This window comes from Chelonoidis abingdonii, chromosome 5 (assembly GCF_003597395.2).
Source record: "Chelonoidis abingdonii isolate Lonesome George chromosome 5, CheloAbing_2.0, whole genome shotgun sequence".
NCBI lineage: Eukaryota > Metazoa > Chordata > Testudines > Testudinidae > Chelonoidis > Chelonoidis abingdonii.
In genome coordinates, this window is record NC_133773.1 from 46,342,432 (window position 1) to 46,366,133 (window position 23,702).

The 23,702-nt window shown below is 43.1% G+C and overlaps 1 protein-coding gene across 6 annotated transcripts in view; it reads left to right on the forward strand.

Annotated features, from left to right (window-relative positions):
* Nucleotides 1–23,702, forward strand: part of INTU (inturned planar cell polarity protein) — a 116,746-nt gene that overhangs the window by 79,574 nt on the left and 13,470 nt on the right. For 4 of the 6 annotated variants that reach the window (XM_032806016.2, XM_032806015.2, XM_032806017.2 and 1 more), the window contains 5 exons: nucleotides 15,500–15,553; nucleotides 17,203–17,265; nucleotides 18,851–19,072; nucleotides 19,704–20,195; nucleotides 21,198–21,295. In XM_032806016.2, the coding sequence (XP_032661907.1) occupies nucleotides 15,500–15,553; nucleotides 17,203–17,265; nucleotides 18,851–19,072; nucleotides 19,704–20,195; nucleotides 21,198–21,295 (929 nt within the window). The remainder of the gene's footprint in view (nucleotides 1–15,499; nucleotides 15,554–17,202; nucleotides 17,266–18,850; nucleotides 19,073–19,703; nucleotides 20,196–21,197; nucleotides 21,296–23,702) is intronic. The other 2 variants (XM_032806019.2, XM_032806018.2) reach the window with 2 other exon arrangements.

The following is a 23,702-nucleotide window of genomic DNA, read 5'->3' on the forward strand; positions in this document are numbered from 1 at the left end:
TGTAGCGTCGTTCCTTCCTGTATAATGGAAGGATTTTGGGGCAGCACGGTGTGGGTTTTCTGGTTGCTTATCTGAGAACATTTGTTGCGCTCTATGGAGGGCGGGCATTCGTAGTTCAGGATATTCTATGGTGAAGCGACCCTGGGACATTGAGGTTTCTTGGGGCTCCATCGGATGTTAGGATCGGCTCCATAGAAGAAATTGGGTATTTGGTAGCCCAGGGGTTAGGCACCACTGGGATAGTGATGGTGTTGGTGGCACCTGGGGCTTTTTGGGAGCCATGGACATTGGGTTTTGGGCCCTGGGCGTTTGGAGACCCTAGAGAATGGGGTTTTGGGGCTGCTGGGTTTTTAGGGGCCTGGAACACTGGGGTTTTTATGGTGTCACTTTGGGTTTTTAGGGGCCTGGACAATAAGGTTTTTAGGGGCTTTTTGATCAGGGCGGATAAAGAGATCGTGAGGATTTGGGGGGGGTATTCTGGAAACTAGGATATGGTAAGAGGAATTAGAGGCCTGGGACTTAGGTCCTGGAAATGGGTTTTGGGGCTCTGGGTTTGGAACTAGGAGAGCCCCTTGGAAATGGGCTTTTTGGGACCCAGCGGTTTGAGACCCTGGAATGAGAGTTTTGGGGCCCAGGTTTTCGGGGCCTGGATATGGGATTGGGGACCGTGTGTTTTCGGGGCCTGGAATGAGTGTTTTTGGCCCACCTGTTGTTCGGGGTCCTGGAAATGGGGTTTTGGACACCAGGGGTAGAGCCCTGGCAAATGGGGACTTTGGAGGTCCTACGGTTAGTGCTGGAATGTTTTATGAGTGCTGATGTTGTGGTTGGCCATGAGAAATGGGGGTTTGGGGCTCACCTGGGTTAGGGGTCCCTGAAATCGTTTTTGGGGCCCAGGTAATGGGGCACCTAAAAGGAATACGGGAGTCTTCTGGGCGGCACACCTGGGGTTAGGGGCCTTGGAAATGGGAGTTGTTATGGGGCCTAGGGTTAGTTGGCCCCATTCGAATTTTTGGTTTTTCGGGCACATGTGTTAGGACCTTGGAAATTTGTTTTTAGGTGGCCGGCCACAAGAGGGGGGATAGGGCTGCCCTTCAATAATGGGGATTTGAGCCAGGGGTTAGAGACGCATACTGGAGAATAAGGGTTTGGCACCTGGATTTTAATGGGTCTCCTGGACATGGGGTTTCGGGCCACTTAAGGGTTAGGGGCCCCTGGAAATAGTGTGTCTTTTTGGGGTCTTGGTGTTGGTGGTCCTGGCTATGTTGGGTTGGGCCCCAGGGGTCTGGGCACTTGGAATGGGGTTTTGGGGCCAGGTTTGAGGGGCCCTGGAAATGGGGAGTTTGGGTCCTGTGGGTTAGGCACCACTTGGAATCATTTGGGGATTTGTGTCACCGGGGTTAGGAGGCCCCTGGAATAGGGGTTTGGAGTCCCCTGCTGTTCGGATCCTGGACTAATGTGGGTTGGGTGCCAGGGTATTCGGGGCCGTGGAAATGTTCTTTCGGCAGACCCTGGAGTTTAGTGGCCCCTGGACATGGGGGTTTGGGCTCCTGGGTTAGGGGCCTGGAAATGGGGTTTGTGGCCCTGGTGTTAGAGGCCTGGAAATGGGGTTTTTTGGGGCCAAGGCGGTTAGAGGCCTTCAAATAGGGGTTGTGTGGGGGCGATTGGTTGTTTAGTTAGGACCCCCTTGAAATTGGGCGTTGTTGGGCCCATGGGGTTAGCTGACCCCTGGCCAGTATGGGCACTTGAGGGCCTCATGGCTTCCTTAGCGGATGACCTGGCAAAAGAGTTCATTCTATGGGGCACCAGGGGTTTAGGACCTTGCTGAAATGGGGCTTATGGGGATTCCGCTTGTGATCAGGGGCCCCTTGGAAAATGTTGAGTTTGGGTGCCCCTGGCATGTTAAGTCTTTGCCCTACCGAGATTAATTGGGGAATTTGGGGGCCAGGGGTTTAGAGGTACTGGACCATGGGGGTTTTGTGGCTCCTGGGCGTGGTTCAGGCCGACTGGAAACTTGCGCGGGCTTTGGGGTCCATGTGGTTTAGGGCCACTGATATGGGGATTTGTGGCGCCATGGGGTTAGGCAGTCCCTGGACATCCGGGGTTTTGGGGTTCCTTGGTTTAGGGGTTACTGGAAACTGGCGGATTTGGGCTCCAAGGACTTTGGTGCCCTAGGAAAAAGGGGGCTTCAGGGTCCCTGTGTTTGATGGCGAGCACTGGATATGGCAGATTTTGTGGGCCTTGGGTTATGAGCACCTGGAAATGGTTTTGGAGTCCCTGCTGTTGCCGGGTCTAAGGATATGTGGTTGGGGGTCGCAGGGGTTGTGGGGTCACGTGGATCAATGTTGTTATCGGGCACTGGCGTTAGATGGCGTGGAAAAATTTGCGCGAGTTGGGCCTGGTTTAGGGCCTCTGGAAACTGGGTGTATTTTGAGGGCCCGGTAGTATAAGACGCTTTTACCCTGATATTGTGGATTTCTGGACTCGGCATTGGGGGCCTGAGGATTTAGGGGCTCATGGCAAATGTGGGTTATATAGCGGGCTGGATGGTAAGTGCCTGCTACTGAAATTTATTGTGGTGGTTGCGGGCCCTGGGGTTAGAATCTGGGAATAGGATTTAATCGCGGCATGGGCTCTGGTGAATTAGTTGGCTACCTGGCAGACCGAATACCCATTTACAGGGGCTCCCTACTATCAAGGGCATAACTGGGGTTGACCTTAAAAAGATTGGTGGTGGATTTATTGGGCCTTGGGTTAGGCAGTACCTGGTTTTGCAACCATGGGGGTTCTTGGGCTCTCGGTTTGGGGCCCTAGAACGGGCTCTTCGGTGCCGCTGGAAGTGGAGTTTTGGGGCTGGTATTAGGTGCCGCTCAGATAGATGGAGGCTTGAGGGTTCAGAGTTTATGAGGCCTCCTGATTGGGGATTGGGGCCCTGGTGTTTGGCTGGAATATGGCAGTGCTGGCTGTTTAGAGTGAGGGCCTGAATGGGGATTGGCTGCGTTAAATAGGGCCCTGGAAATAGTATTTTTGTGGGCCCTCCTGGATTATGTGCTCAAAGACCTCCCTGAATGGGGGACTTTTGCCCATAAGGGATTTGGGGAGCGAAGTACATAGGATTTGGGGGATCTCCTGTATTATATTGTTCCGGGGTTTTGGGGCGCGACCATGGGTTAAGATCGCTTAGCAAATAGTGGTTTTGGGGGCCCAGTAGAGGGTTGTAAGGGAGGCCTGGGAATCAGTTTTGGGGGCTCTGGTGATAGTGGCCTAATCCCTAGGGCCGAATACATTTCCCAGGGGCACCCTCCCCTGGTGGGCTTCGCATATAACTCATTTGGTGTTTGGGGCACTTGGGTTAGGTACCATCAGCATGGAAATGGGCGGTTGTTGTGGCCTAGAGGTTTGGGCCACCATAGGGGGTTAGGGCCCTGGAAAGTGAGGTTTGGGGCCCTGGTGTTAGGTGGCCTGACTATTGGGTGGTTGGGGGTCTCTGAGGTTAGGGGCCCTGGAAATGGGGATTTATGAGGCGCCCTCTGGTGTATATGATGGCCTGGAATTGGCGGGTGGGTTTGGTGGCCCTTGGGGTTGGGGTTACACTGAGCACTGCTCGATTTTGGGGCCTACCCAAGGGGTTATGGGCCTTGAGGAAAATTGGACTTTGGGTGCCTGAGTGATCACGGGTTTCTCGGCTTTCCTGGTTTAGAGGAACCCTGAGTATTCCTGGTTACGCAACGTGGAGGGGACCACGGGGTTTTGGGGCCGGGGCTTAGAGGCCCTGGAATGGGTTTCATGGGGGCTGGAATGGGTGTTTGTGGTGCCTGGTGGTTAGGTAAGCTCTGGAGAATGGGCTCTGTTTGGGGCACTGATATGGTTGCTATGGGGCCTCTGGTAGTGTAGGGGAAGTCCTAGTGAACGTTTCCAATTCACTCCCGCGTTTGTTAGTGGCTAAGTTCGGGGTTAGGGGCTTGCCGTTGGGAAAGGGGGGTTTTGAGGCCAGGGGCGGGGGTACTGGGGAAATGGAGGGTGGTTGGGCCCCTGGAAGTGTTAGGGCCGGCCCCTGAAATAGGGTTTTGGTGGCCATAGGTGTTGGTGGCCCCCTTTACGAAATGGGGTTGTTGGGGCCCCGGGGTTGGGGCCCCTGGAAATGGAGTTTGGAGTCCAGGGTTAGGGGCCCATGGAAATCGGTCTTGGTGGGACACAGTTCTACAGAAAGCTGGGGTTAGATGGCTCGCTTTGGAAATGCGGAAGTTTTGGGGCCCCGTGAGCGAAAACAACACCAGTTAGGGGGCAGTCTTCTTCTGGAAATAAGGAGTTTTTGGGTCTCTTTGGGGTGTTGAGGTCGAGTCTCTTGAATATGTCGTGGTGGCTGGGTGGCCCGAAGAGGTAGACGTGTGGTCTCGGGGACCTGGAAAGAGGATTATGTCGGGTCCCAGGGTTACGCGCGAACCTGGAAATGGGGGTTGGTATAGTACTTCCCTCTGGGGTTAGGCGGGGCCCTAGAAATAGGGTTTTGGGGGCTTGGTGTTGGTGGACCCAGGATCATGTGGGTTGGGGGTCCAGAGTTATGTGGGCTGCCACTGATATAGCTGGGAAATTTTTATTATCGCCCTCCCAGACATTCAGAGGTTTGCTGGAAACTGGTTGGATGTTTTGAGAGTTCCTATGGTTTAAAGGCGGCCTCTTGGATGAATTTGGTGTTTCGGGTTAAGTCCCCAGGGTTAGGGCCCTTGGATGCGGTGTTTAGGGTCGCCCGGGTTAGGGCGCCCCTGAAATGGGGGTATATGGGGACGAAACCATTCTTACGAGGATTTGGTGCCCTTAAGGAAATGTGGGGGTTTTCCTTGGGTTTGGAGGGCTGGTGGTGTGGTCAGGGTATACTTGGGTTGGAGTGTATGCTTCTAGGGAAGTAACTTTGGGGGCGCTCTGGAAATGGGGTTTTTGGGCCCTAGAAGTTAGTGGAGGACTCAGAAAGTGGTGGGTTGAATCCTAGGTTAGGGGCCCATGGAAGTAGGCTTTTTTGGGGGCCCTGGTATTTACAGGCCCTGGAAGGGGTTTGCGTGGTGCGCCTAGGGGTTAGGGGTCCTGGAATGATGTTTTGGACGTCGGAATGGAGGTCTCTGGGGCTCTGGTTGTTTACAGGCCCTGGAAATGGGGTTTTGGGGCCCTGGGTTAAAGTGCCCGGAATGGGGTTTTGCGCCAGGGTTAGGGGGCTTTGAATTGGGTTTTGGGAGCTAGTGGGGCCTCAGAAACTGGGTTTTGGGGCCCAAGGGGTTAGACGCCCCTGTATATGGGGATTTTATGGAGCCCTGGGGTTTGGGAACCCTGGAGATTAAGGTTTTGGGAGCCATGGGGTTAGGGAAACTTGGGAAATGGATTTGGGCTCCTTGGTCTAGGGGCCCTGGAAATGGGTTTTTGTCCCTTGGAGTTAGGGGCCCTGGTATGTTGTTGGCGGTGCAAAGGGTTTTGGGCCCTAATTGAAATGGAAGTTTTGGGGGCCTGGTGTATGGGGATTGTTGAAATGGGGTTTTTGCAGGAAGAGGCACCGTGGGTTATGGGGCCCTGGAAAAAATGGGGTGGAGACCGGCGTGCTAGGTTATAAGAACAGGGATTGCGCCCCTGGAAATGGGGATTTATCCGAGGAGGAATCTGGAAATGCGCGGTTATGATTGGTCTCTCACCCCCTGGTGTTAAGGGTGTGCCCCTTGGATTCGTAATATCTGTGGTTCCGAGTTGACCTCGACAGTTTGGGGTAACTTGGAAATGGGGTTTTTGGATGCCCAGCCTATGCGGCCTGTTGTCCCCCCCGGGTAATTAGGGCTAGTAAGGCCAAAGCACGGCTTGGGGGCAGGGCTTTGAGAATTCTGCTTAGTTCCTTCGTCATTCGGTAGAGTCTCGCAGCTCAGCAATAGCTCCTCCTCCTCTCTCCCTGGTTTTGCAGTTCTTGTTCAGTTAGGGTCAGGACGAGAGTAGGCGCGAGTTACAACGGGTCAGAATAGCGTGTGATCTAGGGTCCACTGATTGTGTGCTATGGCGTTGCCATGCCTGGTGCGAAAAAGGCCAAGGTTTGTCTGCTGCCTTACAAAGGGAAGGGGTGAGGCCATGTCAGCACACCAGGGGCATGTTTTCTGCCCCATCAGGCACTGTTGGCGCTCAACAGCGTGGAATATGGTAATAGCTGAAGCAGCTACCGGCACATGCCGCTGCTCCTGAAATCGATGGTAGCCTTGGACCATGGACATAAGCAATCGATTTTTTGATCGCACTGTGGACGCGCAAAACCGATTTTATAACATCGGTTTTGTAACATCGGTTTAAACTACTTCGAAATAATCGTGCAGTGTAGACGTACCCTGAGTCTGAGCCCAGGCTTACATTGCAATGTAGACATACCCTAAATGTGGCTTATTGGTGTTACAGAAAATGCCCTAATTCTATGGCCCATGGACATCTTTTTTCCTCCTTCTTAGGCTAGGTCGGTGTTTTGATAATGCTTCCTATTTTTCCTTCCTTTAGAGTTTATGTTGTTTTTTTCTGATTATGTTTTAGCTCCAATGCAAGGTTTACTTTACTGGCTCAATAGCTGCTTCTTTCTGCCTTCTTCAAAGGTTTTTCTTAGTATCTGCTCCTCTTCAGAGCTTTTGACTCTATGGCCTTATCTAAGCATGCCAAAAGGGTGTGATTTGTAACACACACTAACATGTTGCACTCTAATTTTCCTGTTGACACATTTTAGAATGTGTCAACAGAGTCTACGTGGGTCAGTTAGAGCACTTTACAAATCACACCCCTCTAATGCACTTTGCTGGCATCCTGTAGGCTAAAACAGATGGTTTAAAATTAATCTGGATAAAATGGTTGTGTTGCTAATCAGCTTGGGGAAGCATTGTGAAGATAATAAAATATTTTGCACATGCCTCTCTTCTTCCACAGACTTCAAAATGTTTTTTGAAAGATGGGTAAGCAAGATTATACCCAATCTGTAATTGGGAACATGGAAACAGAGAGAGGTTAAGTGAATGCCCAATGGTTATATAGCAACTAAGTGGCAAAGTTGGGTATGGAACACAGGTATTCTGACTTCCAACCCTGTACACTCTTCCCTGCTACAGTAGTGAGCTTGACTATATGTTGACTACATATTTGGAAAAAAAAAATCCCTTTTCAATCTTCTCCCGTGAAGGTATTTAATTACAGATCTATGCTTACCTACCTAGTTACCTCATGGAGTTGTAAAGCTTGATTTGGCTGTACTTCTGTATATTCACTCAAAAGAAGCTGATGGTAAGAGATCCATGTACTTTCACAGTATGGGTGATATGTTGTACTAGCTGCTGGGAATCAGTCTCAGTGGCTTTAAGAATCATAACTCCAGAAATTCTTGTTAGTTTCTGCTTGGAGCAGAGGCCCAAGATCATGGCTATGTTCTACTTTTTTCCCCTGTTACCTTAGCAAGTCGGTGTAGCTGGGTGCTGGAACAATTTGTATAGTGGAGGTGCTGAGAGCCATTGAATTAAACTAAACCCTGTATATGATAGAAACCACTTCAAGAAGGGGTGCAGTAGTACCTCTAGTTCTAGCATCTATGCAATGCAGACTGCAATGCTTCTGCTGGAAGACATTCACTACTGTGCCTTGTTGATTCTACAGATGTGGGCAGGGGACAGGGTTAAATTTAACAAGCAGAGAAAAAAGGCATCAATAGAATATATTACTTATAAACAGCGGGCCTCTCATGGCTAGTGATATGAATGGTAGGTATAATAGGCCAGGGGAGGCTTTGCCTTCGCGGCGCTGCCACAGCACCCAGAGCCCCGGTTGCGGGGTTTGGCGGTGAAGTTTTTGTTTTATTATGCCCCATGCAGGTTCCAGGGTGTCTGAGGAGGCACATACTGCTTCCTTGGCGGCCATGGAACCTGCATGGAGCATATCAAAAGCATCTTCTAGGTTAACAGAAGCTTTTCCCCTGGGTGGGTTGGGTCCGGGGAGGGGAGGGGAGGGGAGGGGAGGCATGATGGGCTTCAGCCACCCCAGGGCTCCTGGTGAGGCTCGGGACTTTGGCCAGCCAAGTGGGGGTGAGCGCTCTGGGCTGTGGCTAGCTGGGGGCTTCTTCAGCCAAGGGGAGAGCACTCAGGGCTTTGGCCAGCCCGGGGCTCCTGTGGCCAAAGAGGGGCGCTCCAGGTCGGAGGGGCACTCCCAGCCGGGGGAGGCTTGTGGACCTACTGTGGGGTGGAGGGAGGTCTTGGGGCTCTGGCCAAGGGGAGAGCGTGGGTGGAAAGAGCGAGGCCAGGGGCTAGCCTCCCCAAAGGGGGACTCTACCCACAGCCCAGGCCTAGTGAGGAGAAACGCCAATGGAGCAGCAATAATGGAAAAGACAAGCCCATACGTCATTCTTCTCCTTGCTCCTGGAATGGCAGCAGTTCCTCTCCGTGACCACAGCATATTCCAGATTACACATGATTCAATGGCAGGGATGGGCTGGCCTGCCAGAGCTGAGGAACAGTTACTCTAGAAACCACATGTTTCCCTTGGAAATCTATCGATGTCCCCATTGAGTTAAATCTGCTCCTTGTAGCATAAATTTGCAATATATAGTTTCTACTCCCAGCAAAAAAGGATAAGTGATAGCATGTATCAGCAGACAAAGAACGAGTGTGACCATGTCCATGGAGCCAATCATGTTACCATAGGACTAGAGGGATATCCGGACAATGTGCAAGGGGCTAGCACACTGCATATAATGCCCCAGCATCTGTGGGGTTGGTGACAAGATTTCCCTTGAATCCTTGGGTTCCACATAGTTAACAGGTACTGCCACTGTATTTTGCCTGCCAGCACTAATCACTAATCTTTCCCTGAAGAGGTATGTCATGTTCTGTCCCCCGTCAGTGCCTGCTGCACTTTTTTCTCATATTTTGTCCATTTTCTTGTGTTCTGTTATGCAAAGGAAAGATTCCAATTGTAAGAGGAAAAAATCCTATATTGTATAGATGAACTGCAAATATCTACCAAATCAGAGCCTGAATAATGAATACCTAATTATGTGAAGTAGGAAATGTTTATTTTTTCATATGTAATACTTTTGCATCCAATCAAATAGGTGTGCTATAATTGCAATATATGCTTATATTCTGCTGGCCATAGCCTCTTTCCTCTGCGCTCCTACACACACTACTATCTATGAACTAATGTATTTAAAAGAATTCATACAATTTAATACAAACCAAAACATTTGCTTTACAGAAGAGGCTGTCTCCACTTTAGTTTAAAATATCTTGTTTCACTGAGGTGATATTTACTAAATCTTCAGTCAGATAACTTGCATCTTCCAAATAAAGCCAATCTAAACATATATCATTTAAATATGAAGAAACTCATTATACAGTAATACATAATCAAACACTTTAAAAGATTCTTATTACCTGACCAAAAGGAGGCTATTTTGGGGCAGTTATCAAATTGTGAATGCGAGTGGAAAGAAGCAGATCTTGTTTGTGTTTGTACATTGCCACCTACAGGGACTTTTCTTGTATTGGAGATGGTCTAAAATGACCCTACTTTTTGTCATAAAGACAGTCCTACACTACACAAATCATTAACCTCTTAACTTCTGGTAAGGATGCTTACAAACCCCCTTGTGCTGTGGGGATTGTATGGGTTGGTGGATGAAGTATACGGATTCCCTTTTAGTATAATGATGCCAAATGACACAGATACTTTTAGCAATAAATTTAGTCTTGTTTAAACCTGTGAAAATTGCATACTATGCCATATAATTTCTTAAAGCATCTCAGTTCCTATGTCATCTATAACATTGCTAGCCTATACAGCAGTATCCCTGACAGCAGGGGAACTCATTAATTTTAACAGCACTTTATGTAATTTAGTATTTGAACATTTTATCTGAATTGGTAAACTGAACAAATGTTGTCTTAGTTGAACAATGAGGGCTGCAGGAGTACTGTACCAGACATGTAGCTTTACTAACACACTCATGCATTCAATGGCTTTATTCTTGATCATGCGGAGCATTATTATTACTATGACTCTTTTAATTTTTTTGATTTTGAAAATCCTACTCAGTTTAAAAAAATTATAATCCAGTCTGATGTCAGATCAATGGAATTACAGTATTAAAACCCTTGATTATGGTTCCAAGATGTCTTATTCAACAAATATTTCCACTATCTACCATATATATTATAAACATTTCTAAAATAACCTAGATTAAAGGAGAATCTGATTAGCTGACGGGTTCTTCCATTAACTCAGTAGTAGAAACATGTCAGGAACCATTAAGCATATTCTTTTACCACTTAGCCATAGGCTTATGAAAACACAGGAAAATGTAGTAGGGAAAATTTGACTGAAATATAGCCTTATTATTTTTCATATACCACTTTCTTGTTTATGTGCAGTGGAACTTATGCCAAAATTTAAAGGCAGCTTTTTTTTGGAGTCAGGGGGTCAGTGTACAAATGAGGCTGAGAGCTGCCAGTCGTTTATCCCCATCCACCAGGACAGGTGCTTAAGTTCCCTGGTTGAGAAGGAAGAGAGGAGTGGTCAGTCCCTACCTGGGTCAAGAAGCAGGTCCATAAGTCACTGCTTGGGACATAGACTGAAGAGGCTGACTTTATGGTGCATCTTGTAGTCTGTGCTGTTCATAAGATTTAGTCCCATACAAAATTCTGATTTAAAAAGCTGTGACAACAAAAAATCAGTATACTTCCTATAAAACGAAGTCAAACTTAGTTAACTAATAGATCTCAAAGTAATTGTAAATAGAAAGTGGTCATACTGTGGGGCATTTCTGATGGGATCCTACAGGAATCTGTTCTTGAACAAATGCAATATCAAAATCTTTATCAGTTATCTGTAAGGAAACAAAAAATCTTTACTGGTAGTTTGCCAGTGCAACCAACTTTGGTAGAATTAATTGGGACATATCTGTTCTACAGAGTGACCTGGATCACATTATCTAGACTCATTGGAACAACATGTGCTTTAATACAGTTAACTGCAAGGGTGTTCATCCAGGAACCAAGAATGCAGGTCACACTTATAGGATGGGGACTGTATTTTTGAAATCAGAGACCTTAATCATGATGAAAATCCAGCCAAGTATGCACTACCTGTATGATGCAGTGGCTAAGAAATAAAATGTGACCTGTGGGTGGATAAGCAGGGGACTATGAAGTAGAAATATGGAGATATTATTATCACTACATACTGCATTCGTTCATAATAGTCCCTTCTGGCCTTAAAATCTGTTATGACTTGAACTTATCTTTGAGCAGATCTAATAGGTAAGAAGTGTACCAGCCACAATCTTATGTGCACTTAGAGCAGGGGGTTTCAATTTATACAACTGGACACTAATTTCCAAAAATGTTGTTAGGGAAATGAATTGAAGGCTTAAATGTGAGTATATACTGTAGATCTAGGATGATGCTCTAAAGACACTGAATCCAGGTAAGATTCACAAGAAATCAGCAGCTTTCACTGAATCAGCTTGACAAAACAGAGCCTTTGTAATGGAGAATGAAGGGTGCCTGCTACCTTGGAAAATGACATTTTGACTTCAAAAGATCAAGATTGTTGGTTTTGGTTTTTATTGCGTGAATTCAATAAAACTCCTGTTCTGACATTTACAACAGGGCATATTTCTAGCCCACTCATGCTCTTTTAGAACTAATTTAAAGATTCGTCACTTTTACAAGCAAACCTTGTAGGTTTTGTTTTGGTAGTAAGAATGTCAAGACCCAGAGAGTCAAAAATATGACCATATAATCAGCTGGCTATTAAATAAATCTTTTTTTTAAAAGACAGGCACAATTTTTAAGTAAAACAACTGGAATTTGGAGCAGTCTTTTTACAGCTAGTGGAGAAATTACCATCTCTGTTCAATTTCCAGTTGAAAAAAATCTTGAAATAACCTTCGTCAGTGTGCACATTTTACTGGATTTGGTATGCTGTAATAATTTTTACATTGTATTTTGATTTAAGAAGTGTTTGATACCATGAGCCAAGCACAGCTGTAAGGCTCAGTGGACCTATTTGATTCCCCTCCCACCCTTTTTTTGTTCATTTCACTTCACATAATATATACAGGGATATCTTTTGAAGTATGTATATATACAGGTTGTGAAAAATTTATCTGACATGTTCTGCACTAAGAACTATAAGTGTTAAGCAGAATGAAAAATATATGTGCTGCTACACACCTTTGCCCCCTACCCCACTTCCGAAAGACTGCCCCTGTAATTTAAAGGGGAAAAAATAGCTATATGCTGGCCAGTGTAGTATATTCAGTTCTAGCACTTTTTGAAAGGTAATTTATTGCATCTCTTTTGTTTTTATAACCTTTCCAGGCTTCACACCACTTTTTCTTTCTTTTCTGTAATAAATAATGGTTATTTGCAGTTTTGTTTGTAGCCCTGTTGGTCCCAGGATATTGGAGAGACAAAGTGGGTGAGGTAATGACTTTTTATTGAACTGGTTTCTGTTGGTGAAAGACATAATCATTCAAGCTTACACAAAGCTCTTGTTCAGCTCTGGGAAAGGCACTCAAAAGTGTCACAACTAAATACAAGGGTGGAACAGATAAGGTGTTAGCACATGTTGCAAGATGAAAACCACATGTGATATGGTGGTCTTTGTCTTTTATCATTTTTTTTTGTATGAGTTCATTCAAATTGTAGTGACTGTTCTGTTTTACCCACATAATTGTCAATCAGTGCACCATATGATGTGCACCCAATGTTATGATAGGCATATGTAGAACCCATGGATCTTGAATTGTATGTTGGGGTGGGTATTGATCATCGTAGCACTTAAGATATATCTGCAGGTTTTGCATCTGTTGTTCTGGTAGGAGCTGGAGCCTCTTTGATTTGGTGTTTCCTGGTCTGTGAGCAGCTTGCTTCTGACAATGAGCTTAAAGAGGTGTTGGGGGGGCGGGGTTGTTTGAAGACCAGAAGAAGGGGTTCAGGAAAGATGTGGTCTCCATTGAGTATAGGTTGTAACTGTTTAATGATACATATGGGTTCCGTTGTGAGTTGTAGGTGACAATGAGGGGTGTATGGTCTGAGGGTTTTTTCCCCCTGTACAGGGCTTTGGAGTGGAGCCCGAAGCTGGAACGCAGAGCAGTAGGTTTGTGCCCAGAGCCGGAGTGGAGCAATTGAAAAATTTGATTGCTCCAAATCCCTGGTATTGAAGCAGGTTCTCTCAGAGTATTTGGAAAAATCTCTCTTCCCTGCTTCTTTCTTCATGTCTCCCATCAGTCTCTCTCTCCCATCCTCGTAACCCATACACACACCTGCATCAACTCTCTCAACCATCCCCTTAGAAACACATAAGGGTTGGAAATATATCACACATCTAAAACGCAGAGGACTAAACCTGCTTGTTAAGACTGATAAAAGCATAGGGGGATCCACCATCCAGGAGTAACATTTAACTAAGAAGCCAATCTCTGCCAGTTCCCAGTTGCTGGAATTCCTACCTAAGACTCCATGGGTTCTGAAGGGGAGGAGAAGTCTCTACCTGCCTCCTCCCACACAAGAGCCTTCTGGCTGCAGCCCAGGTGGGATGTTTCTGCTAGTCCTGACTGCTGCAGCTGTGGCAGACATTTCTATTGCTTTTCTCCTGGCTCCTGCAAGGAGTGTCTCCAGTATTCAACCTCTCCCCCAGCGCCTCTATTTGTACTCCTCCACTGTGAAAAGCTCACTGCCAGCCTCTGCAGCAAAAGAATGAAATTTACCTGACCTGATTCTTCCCAATTTCACTGCTGCCAGTTGGGTTTCCATTAGCAGTAGTGAAAACTGTCAATATACTGGTTTGTTTTCTTTCTCCTGCAACTTGTGAAACCTCTAACTAGCAGCAGACATATTGTAGTTTTCTGTCTGAAAATTAAGGAAGACAGCAGTACTTACGTTCAGTTCATATTTGGAAGGTTATCTTTTCAACTGTAAGGGCTAGAAATTTGTCAAGTATCAGAGGGGTAGCCGTGTTAGTCTGGATCTGTAAAAGCAGCAAAGAATCCTGTGGCACCTTATAGATTAACAGACGTTTCGGAGCATGAGCTTTCGTGGGCATGCATCTGACGAAGTGGGTATTCACCCACGAAAGCTCATGCTCCATCTGTTAGTCTATAAGGTGCCACAGGATTCTTTGCTGCTAGAAATTTGTGTGTGTTTTTAAATAAAAGCTTGGATTCTGCAGAAATGAAGGCGCTTACTTGGGAAATCTTGCTACTTACCACAGACTTTTCAAGCACTGTATGTATAGCTGTGTTTGGTTTTTTGTTGTTTTTTTTTTGTTTGTTTGTTTTATTTTCATGTTATTCTCTAATTCTGACATCTGTCCCCTTGAAGAAAATATATGAAAGGCATTTCTGTGAGTTTGACACTCTTGGGGAAGTGAAATTTGAACTTTCTGTCTGACTCTGTTTTGGAGAGAGAGAGCCAAAAAAGCACCAGGAAAATCTTGGAAAAATATATAAGGACATTTTTAAACCCCTATGTTTCTGAAATTCTTTGTGCCCACATTTTTCAAAAAAGTTATACTGTGTAACAAGTTGAAATTCCTGGGGGATTGGTTTTGGTGAAGTTGGGAGTGGATTAAAAATTGGGTTTATATTTGGAAGCTAGTTTCAGCCTTAATTAGGGAAGGATTGGCAATCCTCCTTAATAATAAAAATAAGAATATCAGTTCTATGTGGGATAGATGTATAATTTAGTTCTAAACCAAGAGAGAAGTCGAGAGGCATGATTATTTGTGACTGCCAACAGCATGGCTGACATTTCTATAAATCTGAAAAACTTACTATATCTCAGTAAGAGACAGCTTGTTTACAGAACCCAAAAGGGGTGCCATGGCCTTTTTAAAATTCTTTTCATAAAGTAGCATATTTGTCATGAACCTGAGTTGTTGCCATTATGTTCTTTAACTAAAAGTATTTTTAGTAAAATTTATATTAATCAACAGCTCCTGAAACTAAACAATATGCAAGCTTATTGCTGTTTGAGTGGAACAAAGGTAACGTGTGAGAAAGTTTTGGAAATTTCCATAGAGACAAGAAGTAAATCCAAAGTGAAAAAGATTTTTCTAATAACTCAGTTGGATACTAAAGCTTTGCCAGCTTTCTGGGGAACCTCCTGCCTTCAAGTTTTAGTCCATGAAGAAAGTAAGATTGACATCTCCTTTATATAAAACAGTGGGCTCAGGAGACAGACAAGCAGAATGATTTTTTCCATCATTCCAAGAGGAGGGAAATATGCAGAAATTGGAAAAGATTTTTCTTTGATCTTTTGGAGAATTCAGATATTCTTGATCTTTGATGTTGTTAATGCAAAAAGTATGGGCAATTTTTTACCATTTCCCTATAAAGTAATGAATAATGACTCTTAATTTTGTGAAACTACCAGTACTATGTCATATACATTATTGTAATTGTCAGTATATTTGTTGGAAAAATATATTCGTATCTACCATTTCTATATTTCAGATGGAAATTGACACAGCACTGAGTGATTTGGAGGCAGCTGATTTTGCAGAGCTGGTAAGCAGCATGTTTTTATAGGGCAGGTGATTTGTGCTGTTCACAGTCAGTAGCTTGAAGAAATCTTGGATTAGTTTTCTTAACCAACTGAAAGTCAAAGCAAGCTATGTCGCAATGGTGTAACAGTCATCCATATTTTTCTTGATTTGTAGTAAAAGTTTAAAGAACTTTCCTTTTTTGCTTCATGAATTTCTCTCTGTAGTTACACCAGTAACTGCAGGGACACCGAGTGGAAACTAGATCTGATATAATTACAAGCTTGACTGATGCTTAGCTCAGCTAAAAAGCCATTCTTTGTTACAACAGGGATATTTCCTTTTTCAGTTCATAGTAAAAATCAACTTCTTCTCTTTCAAGTAGTTATGGATAGTCCTTACAATTGCTGTGCAGCATAAAGAACAAAACTTACCAATCTTAAGAAAGCAACTAAAAGTCTCAGTAACAGAAAAGCTAGAAGGCTATGTGGTGCAATGTATGACATGGTTCTTACCACTTTTTTTGTTAACACTTAATGATATAAGCCTAATACTTGTTCGATTATGATGATATATCATTGGCATAAAATTGTGCGTGTGTGTGTACACAGAACTGGCTGCTTTTCTCTACACAGTATAATTTTATACACATTCACAGTTTTCAAGAATTTTTATCTTGGAACAAACTTGAAAGAAGCAAGTCATTCAAGCATCATTTTTTTTGTGTTTTCTTTACTATATATCGAATGGTGAGAGATAAATATGTTTCATACTTATGAAAGTTTTCTCCTGAGTATGAAAGTCCCTCTTAAAGTTTCTTCTGAAGGAAGAATTTATTTAAAAATGAAGTTACAGATAGATCTGTTATGCCTACATGTAAAGAAAATATTATTGAATATATGTACCACTGAACATTTTGGAGCTTCTGTCTTTTTTTTATTAATAAAATGTCTGGGACTGTAAATACAAGGCAGATGGCTGTCTATAGACCCACTTCCTGTTAAACTTTACTATTTGTGTCTAATAGGAACCAAACCATTTGTTTCCTAAATAAAATAATTTCCTAATGGTTATTGAAAATTATATTTATAAATGCTGTTTTATAGAGCAGAGCTATATGTATCCACTACATTTAAAATAAAGCTGCCCAGTTGAGATCTGTGTTGTGATTGTGAGAGCATTTGTCAATTAAATTTAAAGGTAAATGAATGAGTTAATGTTGGGGAATGTAGTTCCAGGTACTCTGAAAAGGGACTGGTATGTCTTCCTAGATTTGCTATATGAGGTCCCTCTGGTGGCAAGAGCTATGCAACAGCTAGCTGGCTGTTATGACCTGTGAAACTTAGAGAACCCTATAAAAAAGCTATCTGCTTTACAGAACTGAGTAGGAAATCTGAGTACCTGTTATGCTGTGCTGGAAATAACTATAAAAATGACTCTGCAGTGACTTGAAAACCAACAATAAAGTCTAAGTGACATATTTTTATTTAGCTGTTTGTTCTAACTTCACCTCTCTGTTGCTCAGCTGCTAATAAATTAATATTTAAAGAAGGCACTCTGAATAATTGAAATATTAAATAACACCTACTGTCATTTATTGGAATTAGTTTCACTTGCCTTCACTCGGTCATGTAAGAATCAGAAGTTGTAAATGTACTATATTTTTGTTTGCAGTCTGAAGATTACTATGACATGAGACGGTTGTATATGATTCTGGGCTCTTGTCTCTTCTATAAGGTGAGACTGTTTGAGTGAAGCCTGGAGTTTTAAAAAAATGCACCAAGCGGAAACATAAGCCAAGCATGAATTGACACTTGCCTGAGCGTGACAAATATGAACAATGTGTGGTCATTTTGTCTGTTTAACATTTCTTACAGACATAATTGAACTCACAGAATAGAACAAAACCATTTACTTCACAGATGCAAATAAAATATTTAAAGTCTTAAAACAATTCTTACTGTACGATATGTAGCCCCAAAATATCTTTATGAAAGCAGTAACAACAACAGTCTTGTAAAATGTGTGTGAAGAGATGAATGAAGAGGTACAGTAGTCAGTGATGAATTACCATATTAATTGATAAGAGAATTACTGTGAGGTATTCTGATAGCATTGTTCTTTGCCCATCCCTGTCACTAACTGAGGCCTCTGATTATAACTGTTATCCCAGATAGATAAGACTTGAAAAACTTTCTTTCAGCTGAGCCTCTCTGGTATTTGTAAACATGTTATTTATTGAGCATTGTCAGTATATTCAGAACCATACAAAACAAAGAGTAATATACAACTCCTCCTTTACAGAGCTTATGTTCTAAGGTCTCAATCATCCAGTCCTTACTTATGCAGGTAGTCCCATGGGTTAGGTCTACTCACATGACTACGGTCCAAGGATAAGGCCAGTCTACACTGAGATTGGTATAACAGTGCAATGCCAGCGAAATGCTAACAATAATGGAAACTTCAGTGCAGACTATCCACAGGCATTTTTACCATCATGTCATCTAGACCTGCTCTAGAAAAACTCATGTAGCTGGTCTCCTCTGTGTGTGTTTTTTAATGTAATGTGAAAAATCAAGAGGTACAGAAAGGGCAATGTTAGCAGAAAACTTCGCCTGCCAACAAATCTCAATTCTGTTTTGAGTGAGAAGCTAGTGACCGAGACTGGAGTTTGAATGATCTTATAAGGTGTTGGGAATGTAGGAGTTGAGATATTCAGTACCCTGCAGGAAGTGCTCAGCAGCTAGCAGAATAAAGCCTTCAGGCAGCAATTCTTTTAAGCTGCTGTTCAATCTAAAGGGAAATATAGCAGGACTTAATTAATACTATGTAATTTTTATGATGTACAATTATGAGGGTCATATTTTAAATCCTTGTTTTGGTATATTCAGTCCCTGTCCTTGACTGGGAAACATATTAATTCCAGTCAAAGAGTTATGTTTTGTGGTAGTTACACAGAGGACTGGGAATTAAAATGTTTTGGTTAATTACTAATTCTGCAACTAGGTGTTTGGCAAGCCACTTAACTTCTGTATGCCTCAGTTTTACACTTCTGTAAAACTGGAATAATAACTTATAGGTGTGTTGCTTGTTTGTTTGTTTTTGTTTTATCATAGCACCTGAAAACCCCAGTCGTGGACCAGGATCCCATTGTGCTATGCTATATACACACACAATACAAAAAGATAGTCCCCACTACCTGCCCCAAAGAGCTCACGATTTTAATATGTAAAACACTGAGATCTTTAGTTTAAAGACACTATAAAGTGAAAAGTATGGTTATTTTTATTGAATGTGCATTCTTTTTTGTGCTTTAATTAAGGGCTATTTGATTGGCAATCACTTACCAAAGGAAGATCTTATTGATATAGCTTTATATAGTCGACACTATTGCCTGTTACCCTTGGCAGCAGAACAGAGGATTGGTCAGTTAGTGATATGGCGAGAAGTATTTCCACACCATCACCTCCAACCAAGTGAACTTTCAGGTGTTACAGGATACAGAGAGCCTGAAGCAAGATACTTTTTACTAATAGTTGGTTTGGTAAGTTACAATTTCCAGAGCACCCATGGTTATGATTGTCAGTTCTGCTGTTGCCTTTGCATTGTTAAATGTGATTACATATTTCCAATACTAAGCATACACTGGTCTCATCATTTAAAAAACATCCTTACTGCACCTGTGGCTTGGTGTAGAATTTTTCAGCTGGGGAATAAAATTATGATTAATACTCATAAAGCTTATAAAATTAAGCATAAATACAAATTTTCATGGTTTTGATGCTCTTTTGTTCACGTCGGTTGAAATTTTTGTCAGATACTTCATCCATTTTGAGCAGAAATTGTTTTAAAAATAACCAGCAAGTGACTATTTAAGAGGCAGTTTCTTATGTGCACAGAACTTAATTTTCATAATTAAAATAATTTTCATGATTAAATAAACATTCACTTGCATGAGGATTGTAATAGAGCCAAAAAAAAAAAAAACCCCTAAGGAATGATTTGGACATAAAGTGGCTCGTGTTGGAGGGCAGGGGATGTGTCCAATTTTGCAAATCTTTGTAATTTGCTGAGATACCATATTAGATTTGATAAGGAGTGCAATATAGAATGGATTCTACAATATGCAGTATTTTAAATCGAAGATTAATCTTTTATATCCATTTGTTTTACAGAGACACTTTATGCTGTGTGTTTTGCTGGAGACAGGGGGCTGCACTTCCAAAGCCATTGGGAATCCAGGACCAGACTGTATATACGTTGATCAGGTCAAAGCAACTATACTTCAGTTGGAAGGAATAGATTCCAGCATAGAGGAAAGATTAGAATCTCCTGCCATTCCATGTCTGTCTTGTGCTGACTGGTTCCTTCCTGCATCACGTGACAAACTGGAAAGCTTTACAACCCCACCCATCCTCAGTAAACTGCAAAATACTTCCAAAACCGCAATGTCTCCAACAAGCAAGAGAACACTCTTCACTGACTCCTCCTTAAGGACACGTAAGCCCAGTCCCTCAAGGAGCAGTGGAGGATCTGACAATGGCAGTGAAGGTCCTGAAGAAGGAGGAGGCCTTAACCTACTTGCTACAGTAGATCAGGTCCGAAAGCACGAACGAAAAGAATCCCAAGGTTTTGGCGGGTCTGAGGGAAGTGGTAGCTTGTTCAAGGTATTATTGTTATTACAATGTATTATTTATTAAACAGTTCAACTTTTGAAGGTAGGTACAGCCAAGGGAATGTTGAAAAAGTAATCAATACTGTTCTGGATGTTTGCCTCTCTTCATATGGTAAATGTTTGAATAAATGTGAGGTAGACTGATATTCACTGAGAAAAAACAGCAGCTACACTGCACGCCTTCTAGCGGCATGGCTGTAGTAGCACAGCTGTGTCACTAAAAGGTGCATAGTGTAGACATAGCCTAAAAAATGTGCGGTAAGGTTGCAGATTCTAGTTGCATTCTGTGACCGTGGAGACAACTATGAAAAACTGATGCATTCCACTCTTTCATTGGGAATTATTTTTCTGTATTAATGGAAACAGGATAATTTTTTATATTTTTTACAACTTGTGCTTGATTATTTTTAAGCTAGTTTAGTGCTATAATTATGTATTTATTTGTTTTGGATTTATATAGTGCAACTCCTGGTGCTTAAGAAGCCAGTATTGGTTTTGCTCTGTTTCATTAGGATAATTTCAGTTCTTAACTAAAACTATCAATGAGACTACTCGTATGTATAAAATTAGTCAGTTGCTTAAGCACACTGAAGTCAGTTGAAAGACTCTCCTTGACTTCAGTGAGCTTTGGATTAGGACCACAACTAGCACCTGTTTCTTTCATTTGATCATCATCCCTTCTAAATATTTGGCCTTCTGATGACTAAATTGGGCACAGCTGTGTTGAAAACTACAAAAGTAATTGGAGAATTTTTCCAAAGATTATAAAAGCATAAACAATATTGATCAAGGAAACTTGGTATACATTGAATAATGCTACCAGTTTGTTTTAGCCTGAACTAGACTTTACACTATAAAATACATTCTAAAAATTGCTGAAACTATTTAATTTTTTTAATACTTCCATTTTAAATAAATGATGTCGTTGGCTGGATTTTGGTCCTTGATTTAGATGTTCTTATTCTGTTAGTTTACTGTGCCTTTTGTTTTTTAGGTCACTAGAAAGAAACATACCCTTCCAAATCCTTTTCATTTAGGAAACCTGAAAAAGAATCTTTCAGAGAAAGATACAGAACTCTATAATGCTGTCAAGTAAGAGATTATTGGTTTTGTTAAATATTTTATTTTTCAGACACCAAAATTAACCATTGTTGTCCAAAGACACATCCAAATCACCAAAGGCTATGATTTTGTCATGGATATTTTTAGTAAAAGTCATGGACAGGTCACGGGCAATGACCAAAAATTCACAGAAGCCTTGACCTATCCCTAACTTTTACTGAAAACGTCCCTGACAAAATGGGAAGACAGGAGGGTCCATCCAGCATCCTGCCCCACTGCATGCAGCGGCAGGGAGTTGAGAGGGACCCCTGACCACAAGGCTAGGAGCTGGGGGGATCCCCTGCTGCCTTGCAGGGATGGGAGCTGGGGAGAGGGTCCCCCCACTGCCTGTGACGACTGGGAACTGTAGATCCCTGCCACCCAGTAGGGCTGGGATCTGCGGGGTCCCCACAGCTGCCACCAGCTGGAAAGCTCTGGGGGATCCCCCACCACCCTGCAGGGCTGGGAGTGGGGAGGGGAGCACCGCAGTGTCTGGGAGCTATGAGGCTGGGGGTCCCCCACTGCTGCAGCAGCCAGGCTGCTGCCCAGTGGCCTGGTGATTGCAGAAAGTCACAGAATCTATGACTTACGCAACCTCTGTGACATACCTGTAGCCTTAGTTCTGTGCAGTTGACTTAATTTGAGCTCGTAACACCAGCCAAAAGTAGCAGTCTGCAAAAGCAAAGTATCTGTGTCACAAACAGAGGAGACACAGTCACTGTGGTCAAGCAGAAAAACAGTTGGAGTTTTTTTTTACATTTATTGTATGCCCAGTTTTCCCTACTCCCTATATATCTAAATATGCTTAGTGATGAACACTACCGCTCCCATAATGCATTATTCTGAACACCACACATAGAGAGATAACCAGGCTGCAACTCTATTAACGTATCTGAGAACTTACCTGGCAATAATTTATCTCGTGATGGTTGTTCTTCCTTCTGCAATTCCTGCCATCTTGGGGAAGGCTGACCTAACCACTCCCTTCCACACCTTTAAACTGGACCCAACGCCGTTGCTGTGACCCCACTGCCCTCCCCTCATCTGAGGGTTAAGGGTATGGGAGGAGAGGTGTTGCCCCTACGAGACATTAGGCACTGCAGCCCAGCTCCCCACTTTCTTTAGGTGATACCCTCCCCTAATCTTGTTGCACCCTTCAATCCAGGCAGTGAGTTAGGAAGCTCCCCTTATCCCTCCACACCCCTGCTCCTCAAACTGACAAGGAAACTGAGCTCTCACTAGAGAGGGGGATAGGTTTTCTTTTCCCTGCTGGCCCAGACAAAGCCATCTCCACCGCTGAAGCGGCAGATTTGAGGAGTGCATTCTTATTGTGAAGGATTTTGGAGTCGTCTAATCGAGTTGTCACACTAGAGGAATGTTTCAAAATTAATAGTGGGCTACTTACTATATGCAGGTATTTGGCACAGTTTCTCCAAGAAATTGAGCCTGTAGAACAAATCAGCCTGAGTTCACTTAAACACAAATTACTGGGCTCAGTGAAGGGGTTACTGGATTAAATTAAATCTCCTGTGATATGCAGGAGATCAGACTAGTGTTCCCTCTGGCCTTAAACTCTGTGAATCTCTGAATTTTTGTGTATTTCATTACAGCCCTCCCCAGTTTTCAAAACAGTGCAGGAGATTTAGCCACACCTCTTCCATTAATTTTTTACAGTCTGAATACTAGCCTTTATTAGAGTGAATTTCACCTCTGTGCAGAGGCCCACCACAATGCCGGTATCCCACTTAAGTCTCACATCAACCCTCAAAAACAGAATTTAAGTGGTGCACTGGCTTTTCGCTAGCCTTCTCCACAGAGACTAATTTCACTCGTGATGATTATTCCATCCCATAGATGAGTCAAAATTCCAAACTGCAGGTACCTTCTCTCTTCTGCCACTCTAGTTAAAAAGGTCTGGCAGTAAAATGTAAAATTGCAAGGAAGTGTGCACATTCCATTTACTCATCTTCCAATGATTTTTTACTCTATGCTATATCGTTAATGCTATGATGTTGGCCCTATGAGTGTCCTGGTGAAAAAGGGAGATCAGGAAAATGTAGTCTTTAAAAAACAAAAAGTCATACCTGATGTTTTGCATCTAAAATAATCTTTTTCCATTTTAATGTAAATATGAAACATTATGTTTAACACAGTATTTTCAATTTTGCGTATGTGCTTAGAGAATTTGGCCAAGTGTATTTAATAATTTAAATAGCGTGTGTACTTTTACTAATTAACAGTTTAACTATAACTGAATCTCTGTGTCATGTTCCCTGTTAGCATAAATCAATATAGCTCTTATTCACGTTAGTGGATTTACATCAGTTTATGTCAAATGAAGATCTGGCCTTCTGTCTGGAAATCCAGCCTCATCCTCCCAGTTGATGGGTGGGGGGGA